Genomic DNA, 25,229 nt, shown 5'->3' with positions numbered 1-25,229 from the left:
CATTCTCTTGAAGGGATGATATTGTTGCACATTCTCTTGAAGGGATGACATTGTTGCACATTCTCTTGAAGGGATGACATTGTTGCACATTCTCTTGAAGGGATGACATTGTTGCACATTCTCTTGAAGGGATGACATTGTTGCACATTCTCTTGAAGGGATGACTGGAGGGTCTATTAAGTTTTGACATGCAGAAACATGCAAACAGAGCTTCCAGAGTGGAGTGGAGGCAGGTGTCTATTTGGAATTTAGCCCAAGTTTGAATTATGTGGAAATGTTTTGAAATTGTGACACAACACTAGTTACCTTTTAACTATTCCAGCAAAATATTATTAACAATACTTTTGACAATATTAAAACCACATCAGTATGAATTATGTGCATTGACCCTTTTTAATGAAGCAAGCTGGCTAACTATAGCATTAGAAATGTAGTAGGCAAAACCTATTAAACTAGCATGTACTTGGCTGAAGAATTTGTCAGATTCAAAAGGACTTGAACACAATTCATGTTGAATTTATTAAATGCAGGTAATGAATGGCTCATGAGTTGTACCAATAGCCTCAAAAGATAGTTGACACTGTGTTGTTCAGCCCGTATTATTTAGACAGTTTAAAACCCTTACCAAACATATTCATGTGTTTTAGCCTAAACTATGATCTCTCTGGGCGTAATTGTAGCTTAAAGATTTGTCATGTAATTCGATAAAAAACACAACAAAACATGATGTTTTCATATGATTGTCAATCACCCTAAAGCTCTCTCCTGTGAGATGATAAGAAAAAGGATAAGATGATAAGAAGAAACACAATAGCAGAACACATAGAGTCCTTGTAATTATGGAGTATTTCCAAAACATTTAAATGAGTTAGTGTTAGTGGGCACATGTCCTGTTGATCAGAATTGTGTAGGTGGTCAAATAGGTCGTGTTCAGCTTGTTGGCTTGGACATAAAAGCTACAAGCCTATGAGACTATGCTACCTACAATACTGTCCCTCTCTGACAGGCGATAAGCAAGTGAACAGCGTGTGGCTTGGGTGTGACAGGTCTTTGATAATACTGCCATTTCCTCAGGCATAATTTGGATAGATTCCCTGGATGAGTGAGAGCATGGCCCCTGTGAGGCGTTTAGGGTGCTGTTCCAACACCAGTCTGTGATGCCCTGGATAGGGCAAATGTAGGAGTTGGAGCTATGGGCAATTGATTTTTCAAATGCAAGATACAGAAATAGATTGTTACCTTTGCCTATTTCTTTGCTTAAAATGTATAAACTGAGGGATATTTTATTTGTAGGCACTAGGTAGCGAAAGCTGCAATTCCAAGATAAAAAAGACAGCATGACAGTGCAATGTTATAGCTATCTTTGGAAATGTTGGCTGTAGCCAGCCCCTAAATGTATTTAAATTAGAATACTATGATCATGCACTTTTTGACATCTAACTAGTTGCACAGTGCACTGCTCAGAAGATGGAAAACAAAACATGTGAAATGTTGTATTTTTGTGGTTGTTCTAGACTAGATCGTATACGAGGTTGTGGTACATCTTTTAAAAATAATTAAATAATTTTTTTTGATTACAATGATTTCCATATTGTTGACATCCTTTGCACTTTACTGTTATTTGTTTAACAAAATCTCTTTCCCTGAGTAATAAATGTCATGACGTATGATGGCTAATACAAGTAAATCCTGGTCCTGGGGACCCACTGGTTGTGAATGCTTTTGTTTCCAACTGGTGCTTATGTACCTGATTCATTCAAATTAACAAGACTTACTAAGGTAATTTGATGAACGTGTTAATGCTGGGCGGTAGTAAAAGCTAACACTCCAGTGTAGGTCCCCAGGAAAAGGGCTGGTGAACACTGGGACACATAGCATCAGTCAGCTCAGAGTGATCATCTCTTTCTCCATGGCATCAATGTTATTTTCCCCAGTGTACTGGGCCCACTTGTTAAGGCGGCTGTATAGGGGCAATCCCTGGTTCTCTCTGTAGAGGTAGACCCCAGTGACCCGGTTCCACTCTGTACTAGAGATGGGGTTGGCTCTCTGGTGTTCCAACAGCTGCTCTTTCTCTTCTTTCTCCAATGCCACAAAGCCAAAGAAGCTCTTGACGTTCTCAGCAGCCAGGATACGGGAGTGCAAGTCAGCGGTGCGCTGGAAGAGGTCGGACTCGTTGGAGCGGAACTGGGACCAATAAGCCTCCTGTTGGTAACCCAGGGGAGAGCAGCAGCGCTTCATGCACAATAGGAGGAACAGGACAACTGCCATTAATGCCACCAGCAGCCACCCTAGCAGCTGAAAGGAACAATACAAGGACAAATCACCACAGGAACTAAAGATTCAAGTAGCCTATTTCAGGATACATAACAATGATAAACATTTGAATGTAATAATGCATATAATCACAATTTGCATTTATACCTTTTCTTTCCACCAGCTATAATGCAATAAACATATCAATCAAAATCACAGGAAGCAAAAATTCACTTGGAAATTAGATTAATGGACTACCTGAGATTCATACTTCAGCCGGCGTTGAATCTGTGGCAAGAAACTTTGCAGCTTCTCTGGAACAGCATTCTTACACGGAAACCTAGCCATGACCTCTAACCCCTGTTCAGAGGGGAAATCCTCCAGGGTAGAAGGGTCCACAAACTCACTGAGGGCACACACATAAGCCTCCCCTTGTAGTAATGAGATGACACTCCAAGTCACAGGAGCGACTGCCGCTCTACCAAGGACAGATCCTAGGATGGCAAAGGCAGCTGCCCCTGAAAGTTTCCGGCACCTTCTGAGGCGGCACTCAGACACCAGGTCCCATGTACTTTTATTAAGCATGATGCCAACAAGGTAGAACACAAGAGCAGGCACACCGATGGCTGCCAGGCCATAGAAATAGTTCCGCCCAGCGGAGCATGGACAGTCAAAAGCAAAGATGTTGTACATGGTCTGGCTGGCTACTGTTCCCAGGGCTATCAGGCCATTGAAGATCATTACATCCTTGCTCTTAAAGAAGAGCGAGGCAAACTTAAAGTTCTCTGAGATGAGAGAGGCCATCTTGCACTGTTTGTTTTGTGGTCTGAAACCAGAGAGCAACGAATAATTTTCCTATTTTGGAGCTTGCCCGCAGGGGAGTCACACTAGAGAGAGGGAGAGAGATATTTTTATTCTGAGCTGCCGTTTAGAGAATCTGTTGATAGGATCATAGTATTTGTTAATAATGAAACTTCAACAACTGAGTGAGGTGACTAATAAATAAAATTTTACCTTAGAACATAAAATGTAGTGTTTTGTAATTCGTTGTTAGGTAAACTGAAGCCAGCCAACTTAACTTCAGCACTGATTCATGCTAAGACATGCAGGATAGAGCTAAAGCACAGCAATACATTCCACAGAGAGTGTGCAGGGAAGAAAAATCTGGAGACCATTAAGACATGCAAACTTACTTTCCATAGCTGTGAGACAGGATATTTGATGCTCCCGTGTTTTGCAGAATGGGTGGAAAACAAAAACAGTGAGCAAAACAACTTTTGTTTTCTAAAGTAGTAAAGAATCCATGCCGGGCAAAAACAAACCCCTCTATATGTGTGCTGGGTGTAGACTGGACATGACTCATTGTCAGGAAGTACCCGGGGGTTTCCTATTCCGTCAGAAAAAAACGGGTGCGTGGCCAAATAACTCTAATTTTGACTTGAGCACCAGCTCAGTTTAGCATACTATCTACGTTTGTTGAATTACATGAAAATAGTGTTTTTTGGCTATTCACACCAGTGGTAAGTATTACACTGAAAGAGATGCATGTGTAAAAAAAGTATCATTTAAACTTGATGTTAAATGATTCCTCTCTCCAAAGGAAGTCACTGAGCCAATAGAAACTCTAATCCATAATTCTATTTCCCTTAAACAGACAGTAAAATTCCACAAACTTTAGCTATCAATTTTACATACCCTGATTACTTTAATTGCTTTTTATCAAGGGGTGGCTGAAATTTGTTATGGCTATATAATATAAGAAAACTGAAACACTGACTAGTATTTATTGGCCAGTAAACTACTCAGGGGGATGAACCATGTAAAATCAAGTTTAAAAAAGGTACATTTCTCCTTCAATAAGGTCAATGGCATCATTTACTTTATCCACTGGAAGGATGGTTTTAGCCAAAAAACATTGTTGCCTCTTTCAGATTGCTAGAACATCGACACAAGTGGATCTTCGAGCAAGAAAATATCCATGAACACACAACATTCACCAAGAAATGGTTAATTTACCAATTTATATTTTTCAATGGCTATCTCAATCACCGGACTTATACCCCATTGGACACCTGTGGTTAAATGAAAGAAAACAGACAAAGACAGGATCTGGACATTTTCTGTGTGGATGAATGGTCTAAGATCCCTCTTTATGTGTTCTCCATTTGCATAAAACATTTTAGAAAAAGGTGCAGTTACATTATCCTTGAAAAATTATCTTTGAAAAATTTGGACATTTTCACTTAGGGGTGTACTTACTTTTGTTGCAAGCGGTTTGCTCATTAATGGCTGTGTGTTGAGATATTTTGAGGGCACAGCAAACTTACACTGTTATACAAGCTGTACACTCACTACTTTACATTGTAGCAAAGTGTCATTACTTCAGTGTTGTCACATGAAAAGATATACTCAAATATTTACAAAAATGTGAGGGGTGTACTCCCTTTTGTAAGATACTATATATAGCTAGTAGCTTTACCATAAAATATACAAATAAATAATATTAAAAAAATTATATTTGTTTTTATTACTATGATTTTACCCAGTATTACACAATAGTGATCTATGAATTATTGGATACAGCTACCACTACACCACATTTGTCAGTCCATCTGTAATTACACCTCAATCACTATTCAAAAACTAGACAGTACAATCTCAGCACATTCAAATTTTCAGAGGAACATGATTTCTTTTCAACAATATCGTGTTGATTGTATATTTTGTAACACACACCAACATACATTTAAGATCAGTTTCACAGACAGATTTAGCCCAGTCTAGGACAAAAAAAAAACAAGCTCAATTGAGTTGTCTATTGAACAAGATTTTTTTTGTCCTAGGCTAGGCTTAATCTGTGTCTGCAAAACAGGCCCTCCTATTTTTCTAGAACCCCTAAACCTAACCCTATACCTAATCCTAACCCCAAACACCTGGACCAACCATTACCCAAATATAAGATTATTCGTATCCTAACCTCAATTGTAACTTTTACCCCGAACCTAACCCCTAAAGAAAAAATAGCTATTTTTCCCGTAAGGGTTTTTAATCCTTGTAAGTATTGTAACACAAGAATGGACACACACACCAGGTCACACTTTTACACATGCGCACACAGACATCTAAACGTCTGAGTATATGGTTTTTCCATTGTGATCCTCCCAGGTAACACACACTCTAGGCCTGTAGGCCATTTTTGTGATGTCAAGCTCAGGCTTACACTTGAACCATGTTTCAAGAAGTTGATCCATTTGTTCCTGCTTGGTGATCCCATGGAGTCTCTCCTCCTCCTGATCCACCATATCTTCCTCCCTGTTGTACCTGACTTCGGGTGAGAGAGGCAGTCTGAGTACCGTGTCTTCCCGCATGCCCTCAAAGAACTGCACTACACACTTGCGAGCAAAATCACGGCAGTGCAACACACAAGTCTCATCGAAGAGCTTCTGCTCAATGTCCAGGTAGTTACTCCAGTAGCGTGTTTGGAGGTTGGTGGCATGGTCGTCAAAGCAGGGCTTGATTAGACGGCCTAATGCACCCAAGAGAATGAGAAGGAGGAGGATAGACCAGCCAATTGCCTGTCAGAAGAACATAGAACAAAACATTGGCCTTCTCAAAAGACATAAATCCTCAGGGCTATTGTTTCTGATAAACCTCAGTTTAGTAGCAGGATTGTAGTGTACAAAAAAAGAACAGAAGCCTACTGATCAGAGCAGCACAGCAACATTTTTGCCTATTTGAATACCCAACCCATCAACGAAAATATGCAAAGTGAAGACATGAGTTTTGTGGGGTAATTTTAAAATGGTATTGCACTCACTTGGGAATAACAGCGTACATAGCGTGAAACAGCCTTACGAAATGTGCTGTTCCTGAAGATCATGTCCTCCTTGCAGGGCACCTTGGCCATTAGCTTGAGTAGGTCCAGGCCAGTAGTATTTGGCATGCCTGTGGAAGAATAGAGTACTAATTCAGTTGTTTTTTGACTCAAACTTAGAATGTTACAGTGGACGTGACTGGACAAGTCAGAGTTAGAGATACGGCCTTATGACTTAAATTTGTGGTAGACAAGGTTTTGTAGGTTATAGCTACCTGAGAAATGCTTGGGGTCTACACTCATGCTGAAAGCGCAGATGAAGATCTTCCCATCCAGCAGCGTGACCAGAATCCACACCATTGGGGCCAGTAGAGCCCTTTGCATCATGGCAGTGAACATGTACCTGGAGAACAGAAAAATAATGATAGTCATTATTTTACTACAAGTATCAGTGGTATCAATGTGAATCACTAGTGAAAGCAGGGATTTAGCGGTTTGACAACTCACTTGACAATGGCAGGATTTTTACTTCTCTTCCCAATGGGTCTCAAGCATTCTTCCATCATGACACCCGTGTGTCGATTAACCAAGATTCCCAGGAAGAAAAATATTAAAGGTGGGACAAACATCACCCCCAGTGCATAAAGTTTGTTGTATTGTGGAATACAGGGGCAATTGAAATCAAAGCTGGTGTAAAGCTTCACACTGACCAAGGCCAGTACAATACAAATTCCGTTTGATATGGACTCAGAGTTGGACTGAAAATACTGCAGAACTAACTTCAGACGTTCCATGGTGTAATTAGACTGAAATCTTATGATGCGCGTATGAAAAGTGAAGCAGTCTTACACTATCACAAGAAACCCTAGAATGAAAATTAGCTCACTTTGAACATTATTTTCGATTAATAAGTAGGCAAGATTTACCCTATGACAAAACAATTGCGGAACAAATCCACTTAAATACGGTGTTGAATCAAAATGTCCATACCTTAGTAGTATTTCTGGATGCTTTATTAGAGGTTGAGTCTTACAAGTTCAAGCTGAGTGAGAGGTTGAAAATGTACCAGCCAAATGTGTCCTTTTTGACCACACCCCAGCATGTTCTGGGCAGAGCTCACTGACATCAGGGAGAGAATAGAGGGTGTGTTCACTAGCTTCTGTAGTGCAGGTGCAACTGAGCTAGACACTAAAATGACTTCCGAGCATTGAAGGACAAAAGGTGCTTGTGATTACTCCAATGCTTTACTAATACAAAAACCTCTTATACTAGTAACTTTGTTTCACCCTGGTTAACCTCACATTAACTGTCTACATCAGCTTTGGCGGCTCAATTATTGATCCCCCACCAAATTGCTATTTTTGTTGATCACCCAAGGCATATGATTAAAAGATTAATATGAGGCAAAATACAGAATGTCACCTTCTATTTCTGTCCGTTTCAACACTTATGTTTTACCGAGAATAACAGAACTGTCAGATTTACACCCACCCCCTTTTATGTGGGCATAAGTATTGGGAGAATTCCATTCAAATGTAATACATATGAAAGCCTTTTTAGTAGCAAATTCTCTGCATGGGATAACACCAGTGAATCTGCTACCCATTACCAAACTCTTATCATCTACTGAGATGCTTAGCAATTTCATAGGGCAGAAAAGGTTAGTACATCCCTTGCTTCATTAGCTGGAGTTTCCCCTTGAACTGAAATAACAATCTTAGCCATTTCTTTTACTCTATTAATATTCTATTAATTTGTATCCATTAATCTCTTACATCCACCAGGAAGAATCTTTGCCCACTCTTTACAATACTGCTTCAAATGTGTCATGTTCAAAGGCTTTCTTGCAAGCATTGCCTGCTTCATGTCACCCCACAGCATTGATAGGATTGAGATCTGGGCTTTGAATTGGCCATTCCAATAACCCTACATTGGATCATTGTTCTTTTGCAAGATCCATGTTCATTTCAGCTTCAGCTTTTTTAGATGACATCACATTCCCAAATATACTCAATGATGGGATGTTGGTCCTGAGGCTGGGTGAATATCTGGAGGCCTCCTTTAGTTTTCACCAAACATGGCGTCAAGAATTGCAGTCAGAAAAACTCAACGTCTAAGAACCATAAACCAAGCTTAACTCGTCTTTCCAAAGAACATTTTATCAGTAGTCTTAATCTTCACCCAGCTGTTGTCTGGCCAACGTCAGTGATCGTGAATTCTTCCGTCCTGAACGCCCATGTAACACAACATTTCTGCCGTATCATTCTGACAATTAATTTGTGCACATTGACATTTTGGTAAGAGGACTGTAGATCCCTTGATGTTATCCTGTGGTTCTTATAGACATCTATGAGGAATTTTCTCACCTCTTGGCCTAAACTAGGTGGGACAACCTGTACTAGAACCCCCAATTATTGGCATATCCAACAACAGTTTTGAAATATATCTTCTTGTACAGTGTAATCATATGGTGAAGTTGTCAATCTTTAGTGATTATTAGTAACAAACATTTTCGTACCCTAACCTTGCAGCTAAAGACCAGGACGACAAAACTGCCTATTCCTCCCTTGTCTACTACAGCATACACTACGAAAACTGCTAAGAAGTGAAAGACTAGCTCTCCAAGGCTAGCAACCAGGAATCCTAAGCTAACGTTAGCAAGGCTAAGAATAATTACAACTGGTAATTCTGTTTTCCATATTATTCAGAACCTCATTATCAGTCATGGGTACATAACTTCTTTTTTGTCTGGTTATTGCGGAATTATGTATATTTTTGTTTTTTTACTGAAAACCCTACCTAGAGCAGTTATAAAATTCACATGAAGTTGATCAGCAGCAAGATACCACCCCCTATTATTGTAATGGGGTAATACACAACAGATCAGTCTTCTCACAAGTGTAAACTAGAACATTTTATATACACGTTTTCTGGAAGAATTTCTTTTTTGTAACTTGTCTAAAACAATCTCAATACATGACTCTTTAAAGCTGTATTAATTTTCCTCCAAAAATCATCACTATAAAAAATGTGGAGGGCTAGCTGAAAGGGTAGGCTATATTTACCGATGTTTTCCAGTGTATTTAAATTAACTGGGTAAAAACGTGTTTTCTGACCACCAGAAACCGCTGTTAATAGGGGGACATTAACTATAGATCTGTGGACAGTGGAATGATTTTCTTAGAAATGGCTTCATACACCCTCCCAGTCACAGGAACCAATCTTTTGGCTGAGAGCCTCCCAAGATAGTCACTAAGAATGTCCTGCCAGTTTTGATGCACCCAATATTAACAAGTTGAGCTCAAGATCATTACTCCTCATTCTAGGGTTACAGGTTATTTTTATTTGAGAGATTGGATTAAAAAAACAAAAAAAGAACAGGCATGGTCTCAGTTCGCAAGGAAATACCATTCCTTACATAAAAGTGCTTTGAACTATTGATGAACCTGTTAAGTGAACAACATGAGTACAGCAGATTTCTTTGGATGTATTTTTACATCACTGAAGGGGGAATAATATGAAAAAAGTGAATAATTCACTGTACATAACGTGGTTTAAAGTCCAAACAGCATTCACAGCAAAAATAACATCAGTTAGACCTGTAAAAGCTTTAACTAACATACTTAGCACCTTTTGGAAAATGAGTTGCAGGCTGCTTGGCTACAATAACAGCATTATGATTAACAACACTAGAAAAAACATTTGCCATAAGGGCAGGTAAAGATAGACCCATCAAAACTTGACAAGAATCCTTTTTCATTCTAGTATAAACTGTAGTTTCAAAAGGACAGGTTCAGGAAGTCCTCTGGTTTCAGTCTGTCTTTGCCTTGTCCTATAACCAACAGCAGTGACTTGGTCCCTCAGGAAACAGCCTATTGTGGTTAGGACTTCTTCGAGTATCACGTCCGCTCCTTCCAAACTCAGGTCAGGCTGATCTCAGATGATTCTTTGGCTTCAATCACCTTGAAAACACCAACCTTCTCCTGTTTAGAACTCCTTTTGGCTTTGTCTGGAAAAACAAACACACAATACAAGTTTGAAACAAAACCAAAGTGATATTTCTACCGATAGGACAGCCAGTGAGGGGTTTCACAGGCGGCCAAACTATGGTAGATGACAGCACTGGTGGACTTCAGGGAGAAAGACCAAAAGAGCCATTCCATAAAGAAAGCATGTCTAAATAAAATAAAATCCATGACCCAACTCACCCAGAAGGTCACTGCGGTCGAGCAAAAACTCCAGGTCTTTGTCACTGATGACCTTCCCCTTAGTGCTTTTCACCTCCCTGAGAAATTTGCGACATGGGTCATTTCATCATAGTATTTTGAACAATGTCATCAAATTGTTTATCACGGTTGTTGATGCATAAAAAGTTACAGGTTATGTACCGGTCATAATCTCTGGCGTTGAGAAGATCCATCAGCTCTGAGACATCAACACAGCTTTTGGACTGTTTCAGCCCAGCTTTTCCTCCTTTGAATTTGTCTAAGCAACAAAGAATCAAAATGTGACCACATTATTTAATTCAGCTCCTCTCACTCCTGTACTACACTTCCATTCTGAAAAGTTTTCACACTCGAGTAATGGCGTGTCCTGGATGTCAAGTGGCAATGGGACTCACTCTTGGGAATGACCATCTTCTCCAGTTTCCTCTTGGCTGAAGCTCTGTCAAGGATTTTCTGGTCAATGGTGTTAGCGGTGACCAGGCGGTAAACCACCACAGGTTTAGTTTGCCCGATACGGTGGCACCGGTCCTGGGCCTGCAGATCTGACTGGGGGTTCTGATGGAACAGTTCATAGATTACATTAAGTATGCAATAAGTTAGTACCAAACATGCAGTAGTACTAAGAAAACGCTGTTGAGCACGGCTAGGGCTGTTGAGGTATTACAGACTAAACGGCAGTCATGATCACAGCTAAAAATAAATAAATATTAACTATTGTACAGTTGTGCTCAAAAGTTTGCCTACCCTTGGAGAATTGGTAATTATGTACCATCTGTAAAGAAAACATGAGTGAACAGGCAACACACCTTTATTTCTTATGGGATTCAAATTCAACTGTAGGGCATAACAGAATGGCAATCAAAAAACAAAACATGGCAACAAAGAACAAAATGAATGGACCCCTGTTCAAAAGTCTGCATACTCAGTTCTTAATACTGTGTATTGCCCCCTTTAGCAATGACAGCATGCAGTCTTTTGTAATGGTCGTCTATGAGGCCCCGAATTCTTGCAGGTGGTATAGCTGCCCATTCGTCATGGCAAAATGCCTCCTGGTCATGCAAAGTCTTTGGTTTTCTTGCATTAACCGCACGTTTGATCTCCCCAGAGTGCTATTAAGGTCAGGAGACAAGTGGCCACTCCAGAATCTTCACCTTTTTCTGCTGTAACCACTGGAGGGACAACTTGGCCTTATGCTTAAGGTCATTGTTATGCTGGAAAGTCCAAGTGTGTCCCATGCGCAGCTTTCGTGCAGAAAAATGCAATTGTCGGACAGTATTTTCTGATAACATGCTGGATTCATCTTGCCCTCATTTTTCACAAGATTCCCCTTACCTTCAGAGCTCACACCCCAAAACACCAGTGAGCCACAACCACCATGCTTCACAACGGGGATGGTATTCTGTTCACTATAGGCCTTGTTGACCCCTCTCCAAACATAGTGCGTATGGTTGTGACCATAAAGCTCTATTTTGGTCACGTCACTCAAAATTAGTTTGCCAGAAGCTGTGAGGCGTGTCAAGGTGTTATCAAGTATATTGTAACTGGGTGTTTTTTTTAGCACTGGCTCAGTAAAGGCTTCTTTCTGGCAACTCGACCATGCAGCTCATTTTTGTATTGAGCTCCTTGAAACAACCACACCGACTTTTTCCAGAGCAGCCTGTATTTCTCCTGAGGTTACTTGTGGGTTTTTCTTTGTGTCCTGAACACATTTTCTGGAAGGTTTGGCTGAAATCTTTCTTGGTCCATCTGATCTTGGCTTGGTATCAAGAGATCCCCACATTTTCCACTTCTTAATAAGTGACTGAACAGTACTGACTGGCATTTGCAAGGCTTTGGATATCCTTTTCCAAGTATATAAAGCTCCATCACCTTGTTACGAAGGTCTTTTGACAGTTCTTTTCTGCACCCCATGGCTCAGCAACTAGCCTGCTCAGTGCATCCACATGAGCTAACAAACTCATTGACTATTTATACACAGAATTGCAATTTAAAAAGTCACAGGTGTGGGAAATTCACCTTTAATTGTCATTTTCACTTGTGTGTCTGTAACAAGGCCAAACATTCAAGGGAATGTAAACTTTTGATCAGGGCCAATTGGGTGATATCTGTTATCATTAGGATTTAAAAAGGAGCCAAACTACTAAGTGACAATAACTGGCTTCATATGATCCTTAAATAAGTTTAAATTAATGCCAGAATTTCACAATTTCTGCCAGCATATGCAAACGTATGAGCCTAACTGTATAATACACTATCCTATATTAGATGGTACAAGCCAGAGGACAGAGTCTTATGCTGTGGTCTATTGTGCAGAATGGTCAACGCAGGAATACAGCTGTTCATCATTTAGCCCGGGGGTCCCCAACCAGGGGTACTAGGACCCCTGGAGGTACTTGGCCTCCCCAAAGGGGGTACTTTAAAACACCATGACACCTTAGGCTTACTAGTGAAATTTATATGAGGGGGCACATCAAGGGTACTCTAAGCAGAGAAAAATTCTGTCCACGGAACCACGGATTTAGCACAATGCTTTGCAAAAGTACAGACCCCTGACCAATTCTATTACCGAATTGCAAGTGGTATATCAACACTAGCTGACAGTTCAAACCGCAGGTTGCTTGCATAGGTATTCAACCCAGGTGCCATGGAAGCTTGCAGTTTACACAGAAGAAATTGCCATAATGAAGACAGCTGCTTTAACACTGACCTGCCCTTTGTAAACTGAGGACATTTAGCAAGACATTTAACCCTAATTACTCTGCGGTCTGTAAATTACAATGTATAAAGTGTGTCTACTTAATGAATGGACTGGGAAATTACTGCTAATTATTTGCATGGACAATTAGGTCAAATGAAATGACCGCAACATCCCTAAACTGTAATAAAATGTAAAGGCCTAACCCTAACCCAACATCCCTAAACTGTAATAAAATGTAAAGGCCTAACCCTAACCCAACATCCCTAAACTGTAATAAAATGTAAAGGCCTAACCCTAACCCAACATCCCTAAACTGTAATAAAATGTAAAGGCCTAACCCTAACCCAACATCCCTAAACTGTAATAAAATGTAAAGGCCTAACCCTAACCCAACATCCCTAAACTGTAATAAAATGTAAAGGCCTAACCCTAACCCAACATCCCTAAACTGTAATAAAATGTAAAGGCCTAACCCTAACCCAACATCCCTAAACTGTAATAAAATGTAAAGGCCTAACCCTAACCCAACATCCCTAAACTGTAATAAAATGTAAAGGCCTAACCCTAACCCAACATCCCTAAACTCAGCAGGTTGCGTGTTCTACACCCACCCAGTCACTGTCAAAGATGATGACGGTGTCTGCGGCTGTCAGGTTGATGCCCAGGCCACCGGCTCTGGTGCTCAGGAGGAACAGGAACACATCTGGGTCAGATGAGAACTTCTTCATCTGCAAAGAAACACAAATAAAATGGTGGTTGAGGTGACAGAACAGGAAACATTCACAAAGACATTTTGATGGAAGTGTGTGTTTCATGAGGACTTTTGCATATAGGGAGTAGACCCTGCAGCTACTCACGTTCTCCTCCCGGTCAGCATAGGCCATGCTCCCGTCCAGTCGGCTGTACTGGTAACCTCGCAGGTAGCAGAAGTCCATCAAGAGATCCAGGATGGACGTCATCTGACTGAATATTAGCACCTGCACAAGGTACACAATAAAACAGACGTCTAACTCATGGTACAGCTACACTCAGAAACGGAACATCACATGACAAGTTTAGATTGGTTGTTCACCTTGTGCCCTCGCTTCTTCAGCTCAGGCAGCATTCTGTCCAGAATGAGAACCTTCCCAGATGTCTGCACCAACTGCTCATCAATCTGGAGTAAACAGACATCCAGAGGATTAAGCAAAGATCAAGTAGTGACATTAAGCAACATTAGATGTCAGTCTAAACCCCCTAAATAACAGGGCAAGCCTCAATTAAGTGGTGTGGTACAAAATCCTTCGATCCACCATGACATGTCGACTCAAACGAATCAGTCTTCAGTGTGGTTGGCAGTGCAGACTTACCTTGAACTGCTGAGTGGCCGGGTCCAGTGGGTACTCTATGAGGTAGGGGTGGTTACAGCATCTCTTCAGCAGCATGAAGACGTTCTGCAGTTTAAGGTGGATCTGCGAGTCCAGGGGCATTTGCACGTCCACCACGGCGGTAGGGCTGGAGGGAAAAAGAGGTGACGCCCACTACGTTAGACCTCCGTTAGAACAAACTCAAGCTCATTTTAAGGGGAGGCCCAATGATGTTTCGAGACAAGGACCTCTGCTCGGCCTCCTTCTGAACCCTCTCCAGGTACTTCTCCAGGTGACAGGCTGTGTCCCCATCAGTCTCGTCGTAGTCCACAGGCCTCCTGGTCCTGCGCTTGGGCCTGCCACTGGAAGTGAGCATCACGGGGGCCTCCACCTTACACGGCAGAGGGGGAAACAGGTGGTTAGGAAGCGCTTTCAAAACACTATGGCCTCTGAAGTCGCCAGCCACCTCTCCCATGTATATGCGTTTCAGCCTGTCTGAAGCACTACAACCCTCCATCAGGGAGCTGAAACACCTCACCTTCTCCTGCCCCAGAACTTTAGCGATGGTATTGTTGACCACAGCGGTATAGAAAGACTCCTGTTTGGGGGTCAGAGGGGCGTACACCACAATCTCCTTCTTGGGCGGCACCTCCAAAGTCACATCAGACTTAAGCCTTCTCAGGAGGAACGGGGCAAGAATCTGCCAGAGAAAAGAGGGCTCATGGAGAACTACTGCTCACCAACACATTTCAACCATTTCATCCTTCCAGAGGGAATTGAGGAGCCGAATACCAACCTGGTGAAGCATGTGCAGGATGTTATGTTCACGCTCGGTAGCCACGACACTCTCCACATCTGTCCCAATCGTGTCAACGTCAAACCACGACTCAAAGCTGGAGGGGTAACGGGCAGTTAAGCATTTTGTTCAAAACAAGGCAGGGTGGAGACATTCCCTCCATATAACGGCAGAAGAGACTTCTCACCCTACCTCTTAAGGTCGTCAAACACCTCCGGCAGCAGGAAGTTGAGCAGTGACCAGAGCTCGGCTAAATTGTTCTGCAACGGTGTCCCTGTCAGTAGCAGCTTGTTGTCCGTGGGCAACATCTTCAGTTCCCTCACCAGGCGGCAATTCAGGTTCTTGATCCTGTGGCCCTCGTCCAAGATCAAGTACTTCCACTGGAAGCGCTGATGAGGAAGAGATGGGATTACAAGTCAGTCAGAGGCTGTGTGTTGAATAGGCGGCACAGCATAAGGAATTCAAATGTTAACAAATTGGACTTTGACATCAATACAATCAGCTGCACACAAATTAAAGTTATATGGAGGCTTTTAAATGTGTCAGCGCTCGTGTGTTTCAAATCACCAGCTACATCAGAACACCAAGCACTGAAGTTACACATTCAACTTCTAAAACCAAAATAGATGAGTAGTGGGGTAGTTGGGCCAACCTGCAGAAACTTCCTGTCTATCATGGCAATCTCAAAGGATGTGATAACAACAGGAAACGCATTGTGGGGCCCCTGTGGCTTTCTGATCTTTTTTAATATGGCCGCCCGCTCCGTAGCAGGCCCGTGGTACAGCTGCACTGACACCTTAAAAACAAGAACAAAGACAATGTAACAGTCCCATCCATCTACAAAATATATCCCCTTTCACACTGAATCAACTGACAGTCATATTCTGAATAGCCATTTTTAAGAGCACAGGTGTTTTACCTCAGGAGTGAAGCGCCTGAACTCGCTGATCCAGTTGGGCAAAGTAGACAGGGGGGCAACCACCAGGAAGGGCCCCAGGACGTTTCTCTCCAGCATCATGGCTACATGGGCAATGCACTGAATGGTCTTCCCCAGACCCATCTCATCTGCTAAGATCCCATTTATACCATTCTCCCACAGCATCTGAATATAACAAAGACATACCAAGGTAAGCTCCTCGATCAATGAACTGCATAATTAACATGGGGGAATCCCAAAAGTATACCATCCCAATTATCTCCCCCATAACATTGTCTCAATAGCCTGTTCAAACTGAACTGACTTAATGCCATGTGTGTAGATTTTGGCATTGGGGACAGTAATTTCACCAGCCATGCTGGTGGGTGGTCACACAGGTCTCTTTATAGTGGAAGTTATTCATAATACATGAAAGTGGTAGGGTAGTACTTCCTAGCCTAGAAATCTACGTAAATTAGTCAGATTAAAGCGAGGAAATAGCAGATGTTTGCAGCAGACGCTCTCAGACGCAAGTGGATTTTAATGGTATGTTTTTTGTTTTAAATGAAAACGTTTGTTTCTAAAATAACTTCATTTGGATGTTATTTTCAGATTGGCCACAATCTTCAATAACTACATCTGTGTAAAGATGCAGTAATTGAACAGTGACATCCCAGGCAATTCCCACCCTAATAATAAACAGCTTCTACTCACCCTGAGCCACTCCACACCCTCAATCTGGTACCACCTCATGACTCCCCCAGTGAAGAGCTGGGGCTGTAGGGCAGGGACGGGCTGGCCGTTCACTTTTCTGTCTGGGTCCAACAGCTGCTTGGCGCTGTCTCTCACAGCCTCGGACAGACGACCCTTGATGTCGACATTTGAGTCGCTTATCTTTTCAATGTCCTCCGCTTCTAGTTTCTTCCTGGGGCTCTCCTGTAAATCATCGACAGATATATTGATTATTGACGTTCTGATCTCCATGGAGAAATTACTCAATTTGTTATTATACATTGTTTCTTCATAAATGAAGCCAATAGTACAGTTCCATTCTCATAATAAACACTGGACACAAATCACCCACATCTAACTGACCCCTTAAACAATCAATCCCAAACATAGAAGACAATCTCAATGTATCAAAACAGGCACAAAATGACAGCCCATTTACAAAATATATATACACCTCTTCAACAATAAAATCTTTAATCACTTATCAGAATTTGTACAATTAATAATAATTTAAAAAAGGCACTTTTTAAATCAATTGGCGCTCTGTCTCTAATGCCATAATGGAAAGGCCAACACAATCACAATATACTAAATCCTATTTTTAAAGGATGCATCACTAAAAGTGCATAAGGTAAACTATTTGCAATCCTTGACAAAACATGCCATATCAGCAATCACAATTTAATTTGTACACAAGAAGTTGTTGAAAGAGATATTCATACAGAACTAGTTTGTGAAAATGTGGATACATAAATGGCAGAACAACCAGGCCTCAAAGGTTCATTATTTTTTCCCAAACACTACACCATCATGGTCACATTATACTACCATGATTTCCCCCCTTTTTATCAGAAATGTAAAAATGTCAAAATCTGCAGTTTGGTTTACAATTACCTTTAAAGCACTATTGTGCATGAGTTTGTAGAGTAATCATAAGTCCCAAAAAACCCTAGCAATGTAGCAAATGTCCTTTACCTCTTCCTCCATTTTAGGTTTCTTGGCCTTGGACATAATTTCCTGAAACCAAAATATGCAAATGTGTAAAATAAAAACACAATTGGGAAATATTCACTTGTCTACAGAATATTTTAGAAAGACAGATGCCCTTACCTCTTTAGACATGACATCAGCAATTTTGTAGTCTTCCTCCCTCTCCCTTTTCTTTCTTCCAACTGAGGGAAAGAAGTCAGAATAATAACTGTTGTTTTGACATTTGCTATACAGGCAATGCTTATTGATACTAAGTAATATGAAACAAGGACTGCCTACCTCTTCCATTCTTTTTGCCAATGCCCTGTGACAACAGTAAATGATAAGGTTAGACATTCTGCAGTTGTTGGCCTCAATAAAACATTTATAAAAGGATACACAAAATGTACTCACCTTCTCTACATTCTTCACCAGTCGCTCTTTCTTCAGCATTTCCTGGGTTTACAGGGAAAACATTTGTTAGAGAACATATCTGGATAAAAGTGGCAGCTAAATTACAAAAATGCAATAGTAATGTACTCGCACAGATTTGACCCCTGCCTTAAAATGTCTCCAGGCAAGTCATTCGCAATTAAAGTCAGCTACAGTATAGATCAACACCAAAATGACCCCAGAGGTGGTCTGGGTACAGCATGGCTAAGGCTCTACAACAGAAGCATCTGTCCCCATGCACATTTGTCCACAGGTCATTCAAGAGCTGAACATTATTGGTGGGTAGTAGTTTTAACACACACTACTGGTGAAAAGCTTTAGAACACCTCAATTCTATTGATTATTTTCTGACTGTTGTTGCTTTGATTGTGCTAGACCTCTTCTGGTTAGTTTCCTCTAGATTCCAACTGCCTGTTGACGATGTAGGAAGAGATACCCACAGACACCTTTCTGTACAACCATTTCCAAAAAAGTTGAGACACAGCATAAAACGCAAATAAAAACAGAATGCAATGATGTGCAAATAAACCCTATATCTAATTCAATATAGTACAAAGACCACATATCAAATGTTGAAACTGAGAAATTTTGTTTTTGGATAAATGAATGCCAATTTTGAATTTAACATCAGCAACATGTTTGAAAAATGTGGGGACAGGGGCTTGTTTACCACTGTGTTGCATCTCCTCTTAACAATACAATACAGTTCAGCTGCTCAACAGTTCGGGGTCACCTTTGTCTTATTATGCATTTCATTATGTGCCAAATGTTTAATGGGTGACAGGTCTGGACTGCAGGCAGGCCAGTTCAGCACCCAGACTCTTACTACAGAGCCATGCTATTGTAATATGTGCAGAATGTGGTTTGGCATTGTCTTGCTGAAACAAGCAATGACTTGCCTCTAAAAGAAATCATCAGGATGGCAGCATACGCTGCTCCAAAATCTGTATATATTATTCAGTACTAATGGTGCCTTCACCGATAAGCAATTCACCCATGCCATGTGCATTAATGCACCCCCATACCATCATGGGTGCTGGCTTTTGAATGACGCGCTGATAAGCTGGATGATCCCTCTCCACTTCAGCCCGGAGGACACGGCATCCATGATTCCCAAAGGACAGTTTTTCACCTTCCACGCCATCTTAAAAAAGATCTGGCCCAGAGAAAGCAGCTGCATTTCTGGATCTTGTTTATAAATTGTTTCTGGTAGAGTTTTAACTTGCATTTATGGACACAGCGACAAATGGTTCACAGAAGTGTTTCTGAGCCCATGCAGTGATGTCCAATACAGAATAATATCTGTTTTAAATGCAGTGTCGCCTGAGGGCCTGAAGATCACAGCCAGCCAATATTGGTTTTTGGCCTTGTCCCTTGTTTACAGATATTTGTCTGGATTCTCTGAATCTTTTATTTACATTATGTACCGTAGATGAGATTCCCAAAGAATTGCAATTTTACACTGAGAAGTGATATTCTTAAAATGATGCAATATTTGCCTGCACAGTCTCAATGATGAATCCCTCCCCTTCATTATTTCTGAAAGACTCTCTGGGATGCTCCATTTATACACAATCACCTTACTGATCTGTTGCCAAGAAACCTAATAAGTTGAGATGATCCAGCAGGTTTTTTTTTAGCACTTTCCCAGTCACTTGTTTCCTTTGTCTCAGCTTTATTGAAATTTTCAAATTCTAAATTTTTCAAGAAAATACAATTTCTTCAGCATTTGATAATCTGTCTTTGTACAATATTCTACTGAATATAGGGTTTAAATGATTTCCACATCATTGCATTCTGTTCTTTACATTTTACAGTGTCCCAACTTTTTTTTAAATGGGGTTGTAATTTCTGCTTCTGGCAAAATAATACTTAAGAGTGTGGTAACAGTCTGGTCTAACACTGCTTTTTAACAGACAGAGGGTTTGTAAGTTGTCGGAAAATGCCAGGACTCCTGTAGGAATCGTCAGCATCAATTTTCAAGGCTTAATTTACGTCCATTGCCGGTTATTCTGACTTCAACTACATAGATTTAAATAAAATAAAAATTTAACTTTTGACAGATATTATACATATCCACTCTTTTGGTATTAGGACCTACCTCCTGCTGCTGCTGCTCCATCTTTGTAAGAAGGAATTTGGAATAGATGTTGCTTTTCTCTAACAAGTGTTGAAGTCTCCTGAAACGAATGTCATGAGACTCCTTCTCCCGAGCTGCTTTAGCCTAGCAAACAAAAGCAACATTTTGAGAAAAAGCCAATCAAAACAGAATTTAAAGAACAGCAATCAATAAATGATTTAACATTTTTAAAAGTTAAAAAGCACACTAAAAACTAACCCTTTTCATCTCCTCCTCCTCCTGTTTCACCCTTTTCTCCAGCAACTGCTTCTCCTCTTCTTCCATTTCTTTAGTGATGACAACTTCTGAGACTAAAGTTACATCTTCACTTTTCATACCTGTAGCTGCTAAGAACAAGTGAAAATATTAAAATAAAAATGGATAATTCATATTCAGATAGCTACTTTTAAATCAACACATAGCTGTTGATACATCAGCAAATCACACTACAATTCTGGGATTCCAGTAATACTTTGTGCAGAAAAGCAATGGTTCACCATGCTGAGTGCAGAAATGAAACTCCGCCTGATTCCTAAAACCTTTGCTGCATAAAATTGCATGATTCGGCTAGTTGTGGACTCAAAAGTAGTAACACGATATCCCTAGATCTGGGGTATTTAACACTGGACCCCGAAGCCAGTTCCACCCTCAAACCAGAGACTTATTTAGACCTGGGACACTAAGTGGTTGCAATGAATGATGAGGTACAGAAAAAGTGCAGTATATAGTCAAATACCCCTGCCATCTTACCCTAAATAATCTGTTTAACATAGTTGAACTTAAAAAAAAACATACTGAATTTTCTATAAAAAAAGTCTATATCTGAACAGAATTCGCGAGTGCGCGCATGCATAACAAATGAAACAAGCCACCACGGCCACCCCACGTGACAGCCTTAGTAATTGGAATATACACTGCACAATTTTTTTGGGACATTTTCTCCACTTGATGAGGTCTTCACTGTGTTCCATGGTATATCTAATGCTTTGGAAATCATTTTGTACCCTTCTCCTTACTGAAACCCTTCTCCGGGCTTTCAACAATGAAATCCCTCTGATGCTTTGGAAGCTCTCTGCAGACCATGGCTTTTGCTCTGAGAAGCAACTAAGAAAAAGTCAGGAAAATCCTACTAGAACAGCTGAACTTTGTGATTAATCAGAGTCACTTTAAATGATAGCAGGTGTGTAAGGACTTCTATTTAACATGAGTTTCAATGTGATTGGTTAATTCTGAACACAGCCACATCCCCAGTTATAAGAGGGTGTGCACACTTATGCAACCAGGTTATTGTAAGGTTTAATTTTTTCATTTCCCCCCTGGAAGATTTCAGTTTGTATTTCAATGGAATTGTTCACATTAAAAGTGGAAAAAGCTCTGACATAACTACGCAGTCTAATTTTTTTACATCACAAGAACCTGGTATTTTAACAGGGGTGTGTAGACGTTATATCCACTGTATGTTTGGTGATGTCTACATTTGATGCTCTGAAATGTTGGTAATCTCTTTTAGATGACAACAGCAACCCTGTCATGATCACATTGGATGTGATCAAGTTGAGCTCAAATGGTTGCTAGCTCAGTGTTGTAATTGAAACCGTGCAGTATATAGCTGTGTAGTCGACTACCTAGTTGTTTTATCGTGTTTCTTCCGATTTCATTCATATATGCAAACTGCAATAGCTAACCACACAGCTAATTGTCCTGTTCAGTTCGTATGTCAGACTAGAGAAAAGTTGTCCGGCCACAAATGTGTTTAGCAAGTCAGGCGACGAGCTGTCCCTTTCACTAGCTAGCCAGGATTGGAGCCAGTAATGTTGTGCTTTTCTGAAGTCATTACATGATCATGATGATGTCCAGCATCTGCTGACACATACTTTGAAGGTCTTGAGATGCGTTTGCCTTATGTTTACTTTATGATCATGTTAGTTGTGCCTACCTCAAATGATTGCTTGCTCAATCTCACCCAAAAAGAGTTGCAGTGTTTTGCCCGTTCTTGTTTCTACCGATCCGTCATATAAAAACAATCACAACTACTTGCTGAAGTTAGTCTATCAGGCTATTAGATAAGTTGTGTAGTGGCAAGTGGGTGCTGTGCTGGCAGAGGAGTAGGAAGAGTGAGAGTTCGGTGTCTACAAAATGTGGGAAAACAAATTATTTTGAAGTTACATGTATGGAGTCAAATTAAAGATGAGGTACTCTTTAAAACTAAGTAAACTTGTCATTTTTATTTGTTCTTAGTTTTTCTGCTATAGTTGTTTGTTTGGAATGTGTGACATTTTACTTATTTTGAGAATTCTCAGTAATCTACAGCAGGATTCTAGAATTCAGTTGGGATCTAAAGAGTTAACCGATAAACACGCATGTAGGTTTGGTACAGCAAATAAAAGCATATTAAATCAGAAAATGGTTTTCAACGATCAAGCACCTGAACTAACCGTGTATATAATACACATGGATTTAATGTTTCATGTAACTACCTCAGAGGTGGCTTAAAGTAAGTAAGCACAGCAGTATGTCCCCAGAGGCTGGGATGTTGATATATTTTTAAACAGTGCAGCACAGCAGGTAGAATATGGCTTGCAACACAAGGGTTGTAGGTTCAACTTTTACCTGAAAGTTACTCTGAATAAGGGTCTGCTAATTCACTTAGATGTTACTTGTAAACAGACAAAGGAGGATATACGCATGAAACCTAAAGCATTTCAGGAGTACAAGTCTCATGGACATTTTCTAAGCTAAACTCTTAGATGGAACGGCAGGCTACTGTTTAAATAACTGTACTTTCAAAGTATAACAGAAGACGAGGACCTTTACATGGCTACTGCTACCCAAGCATAAACGTATGTATCAACAGTAATGTTGATATCAACAGCAATAACTAACAGCAATTAGTTATTAATTAACAGCAAATTAGCAATAAGCTAGTTCGCAATTAATCAGTGCCTTTACTTACCAATATTTCCTGCCAGAGAATCCTCCATTGCTGTACCCAGAGGTTCCCCAGATTCGTTAGGCTTCGGACAATGAGGAGACACGCTTCGGGGTTCTTCCTCCACGCTATATTGTGTAGTACATCAATGAATTAATGAGACATACGTTCCCCGAAGTGTAAACTGACAAGTTGACACTGGGCCAGCAACCCAGCCTTGAAGCTATGAATACTAACGTAACGTCACCAGCAATTATACGTAACTAGTCATAACGCGTTAACTAACACATTACAGTACACCAATCAATTGTATATGATAGAGCCCTTTTTACATCAGCAGTGTTTGCAAAGTGATTATACAGACAACCAGCCTAAAACCCCAATAAACAAGCAACAACAAATTGATCCCAAACAAGTACATACATAAATTAGCTAGCTACTTAGCTAACGTGTAGCTATTTTATAGCTACCTAATCACGTCCACTAAAATGTAACTTAGATTCGCTGCACAGACAATTTTAAAGAAAGGTCAAAAATTCTAAATAAAATACTTACCAACTCATATTTGGTTAACAGAACAGAAAAATGTACAGTTGTGTGGGATAACCGTTTTTAAGCACAGGTTACTTTAAAACCACACGTTACACAAACATGCAGCAGAACTTGGCTGCTTGATTTCAATGCCTTCGGTGACCCTGCAGAATAGAGGCGGGGCTTCAACGTTTCGCGCCAAAGTGGAAGCAACTAATGTTGTACAACACGGGGATTTCTGATATTTTGAAAAATAAACTATCTATATACATTTGTTTCTATGACCAACGACAAATAGTCGAAATGATCATACAGTTATCAATATATATTATTAGGTTTTACTCACAATACAGATGTTTAGAATTGACATATTACATCGTTTAATGAAACATGTACCCCTTAAGATCATGTATCTGAAATTCACTGTATTAATATTTCCCGCGAAACAATCTAATTCGTTCACTAAACCAAACCAGATACCCTTTCATCTGTGCAACAATTCTGTTATTACCTTTACTGCGGATCAGTGTTGAACAACTGTATGTCGCTACCATACATTGTTCTGCAAACACTGGTCAATTTGACAACCCCACCACTACGTGACCCCCAGCGGCAGCTTTGTAAGATATTGCTTGCGTTTCTTCTAGCACTGACTTAGCTTTTTTAGTAGAATATCCATATTTTAAGTTGGGTACTTGTCAAACCAAGCTACCAAGCGTCTGCTAAATGAATCGGTTAAATATGCATAGAGATTTTTGTAACTGTCCGCCACGATACAAGTTTTAGGTGAATAGATTTCAAAGGCAAGCAATAACGCAGGTTGTTAGAATTAAACAAGATATTCAAAGGTGGGCGGCAGCCATCTGGCATTTCAAACAAATTAATGTAGTGTATTTATAGTATGAGGCACATACGCTTTCATACCTCGTCCATTAGATACAGTTGCAGCTCATTTTGTACGTGTTTGAAACTTAACACGTACAAATTGAAATACCTCCTAAATTACATGTTTAATCATTACTGATGTTTATATATTCTAAAACGACAGTATTGAAATGTGTTCATTTGAATTTGCATGCTCATTTTATTAATTAAAATTGGACCATGAATTACACCGTTTAAGTCACGAGTGTGCCTGGGAGTGAAATCCCTCGCCACTCCGGAAGTCATCCTCGGGTGCGGTCAGCTTCACGAAAACATGTAAGGCACTCTTACATGAGAGCGAAGTGTGTAGTACGAAATTCACAGGACATTATATGATGTGGTATGGGCAAACACTACCTTAACACTTCTATCCGTTTATATCGTAATGACAATCATAATGATTTGACCAAATGTGAGTCATTCTGCACTAAAATGCTGTCTGAAAACTGATATATGAAATTATACAAAATTCATGCCGCTTGGTCCACACAAGTGTGTGGGAATGCATGTCTCCAACATGATA

At 40.4% G+C, this 25,229-nt stretch overlaps 3 protein-coding genes across 4 annotated transcripts; all 3 read right to left on the bottom strand.

The window, feature by feature from the left end:
• Positions 1-495: 495 nt before the first annotated feature.
• calhm2.1 (calcium homeostasis modulator family member 2, tandem duplicate 1) lies at positions 496-3,601 on the bottom strand. Its single transcript, XM_010867185.3, has 3 exons — positions 3,447-3,601; positions 2,512-3,140; positions 496-2,295 (listed from the first exon to the last, which is right to left on the bottom strand). The coding sequence occupies exons 2-3, from the start codon at positions 3,055-3,057 to the stop codon at positions 1,882-1,884; spliced, it is 960 nt and encodes a 319-aa protein (XP_010865487.1). The 5' UTR covers positions 3,058-3,140; positions 3,447-3,601; the 3' UTR covers positions 496-1,881.
• A 1,552-nt stretch (positions 3,602-5,153) lies between these two features.
• On the bottom strand, positions 5,154-6,981 carry calhm3 (calcium homeostasis modulator 3). Its single transcript, XM_010867184.3, has 4 exons — positions 6,575-6,981; positions 6,343-6,470; positions 6,071-6,198; positions 5,154-5,828 (listed from the first exon to the last, which is right to left on the bottom strand). Exons 1-4 carry the CDS (start codon positions 6,859-6,861, stop codon positions 5,376-5,378), a joined length of 996 nt encoding a protein of 331 aa, XP_010865486.1. The 5' UTR covers positions 6,862-6,981; the 3' UTR covers positions 5,154-5,375.
• Positions 6,982-9,387: 2,406 nt separating this feature from the next.
• hells (helicase, lymphoid specific) lies at positions 9,388-23,944 on the bottom strand. 2 transcript variants are annotated; one of them, XM_010867180.4, is made up of 23 exons: positions 23,807-23,944; positions 23,276-23,379; positions 20,542-20,669; positions 20,305-20,427; positions 18,165-18,206; positions 18,051-18,075; positions 17,892-17,953; positions 17,757-17,798; positions 16,764-16,985; positions 16,053-16,235; positions 15,786-15,929; positions 15,326-15,522; positions 15,134-15,230; positions 14,876-15,037; positions 14,586-14,728; positions 14,341-14,485; positions 14,064-14,147; positions 13,849-13,968; positions 13,603-13,719; positions 10,689-10,848; positions 10,456-10,552; positions 10,276-10,352; positions 9,388-10,076 (listed from the first exon to the last, which is right to left on the bottom strand). In XM_010867180.4, the coding sequence occupies exons 1-23, from the start codon at positions 23,812-23,814 to the stop codon at positions 9,988-9,990; spliced, it is 2,571 nt and encodes an 856-aa protein (XP_010865482.1). In that variant the 5' UTR covers positions 23,815-23,944; the 3' UTR covers positions 9,388-9,987. The 2 variants fall into 2 exon arrangements, with proteins under 2 accessions (XP_010865482.1, XP_010865484.1); XM_010867182.4 differs by having other exon boundaries at positions 20,542-20,666.
• Positions 23,945-25,229: the final 1,285 nt, after the last annotated feature.

The sequence above is a fragment of the Esox lucius genome, chromosome 6, assembly GCF_011004845.1.
Source record: "Esox lucius isolate fEsoLuc1 chromosome 6, fEsoLuc1.pri, whole genome shotgun sequence".
Classification (NCBI taxonomy): domain Eukaryota; kingdom Metazoa; phylum Chordata; class Actinopteri; order Esociformes; family Esocidae; genus Esox; species Esox lucius.
Note: the sequence above shows the minus strand (reverse complement) of the source record. Positions and strands in the feature narration are given on the sequence as shown.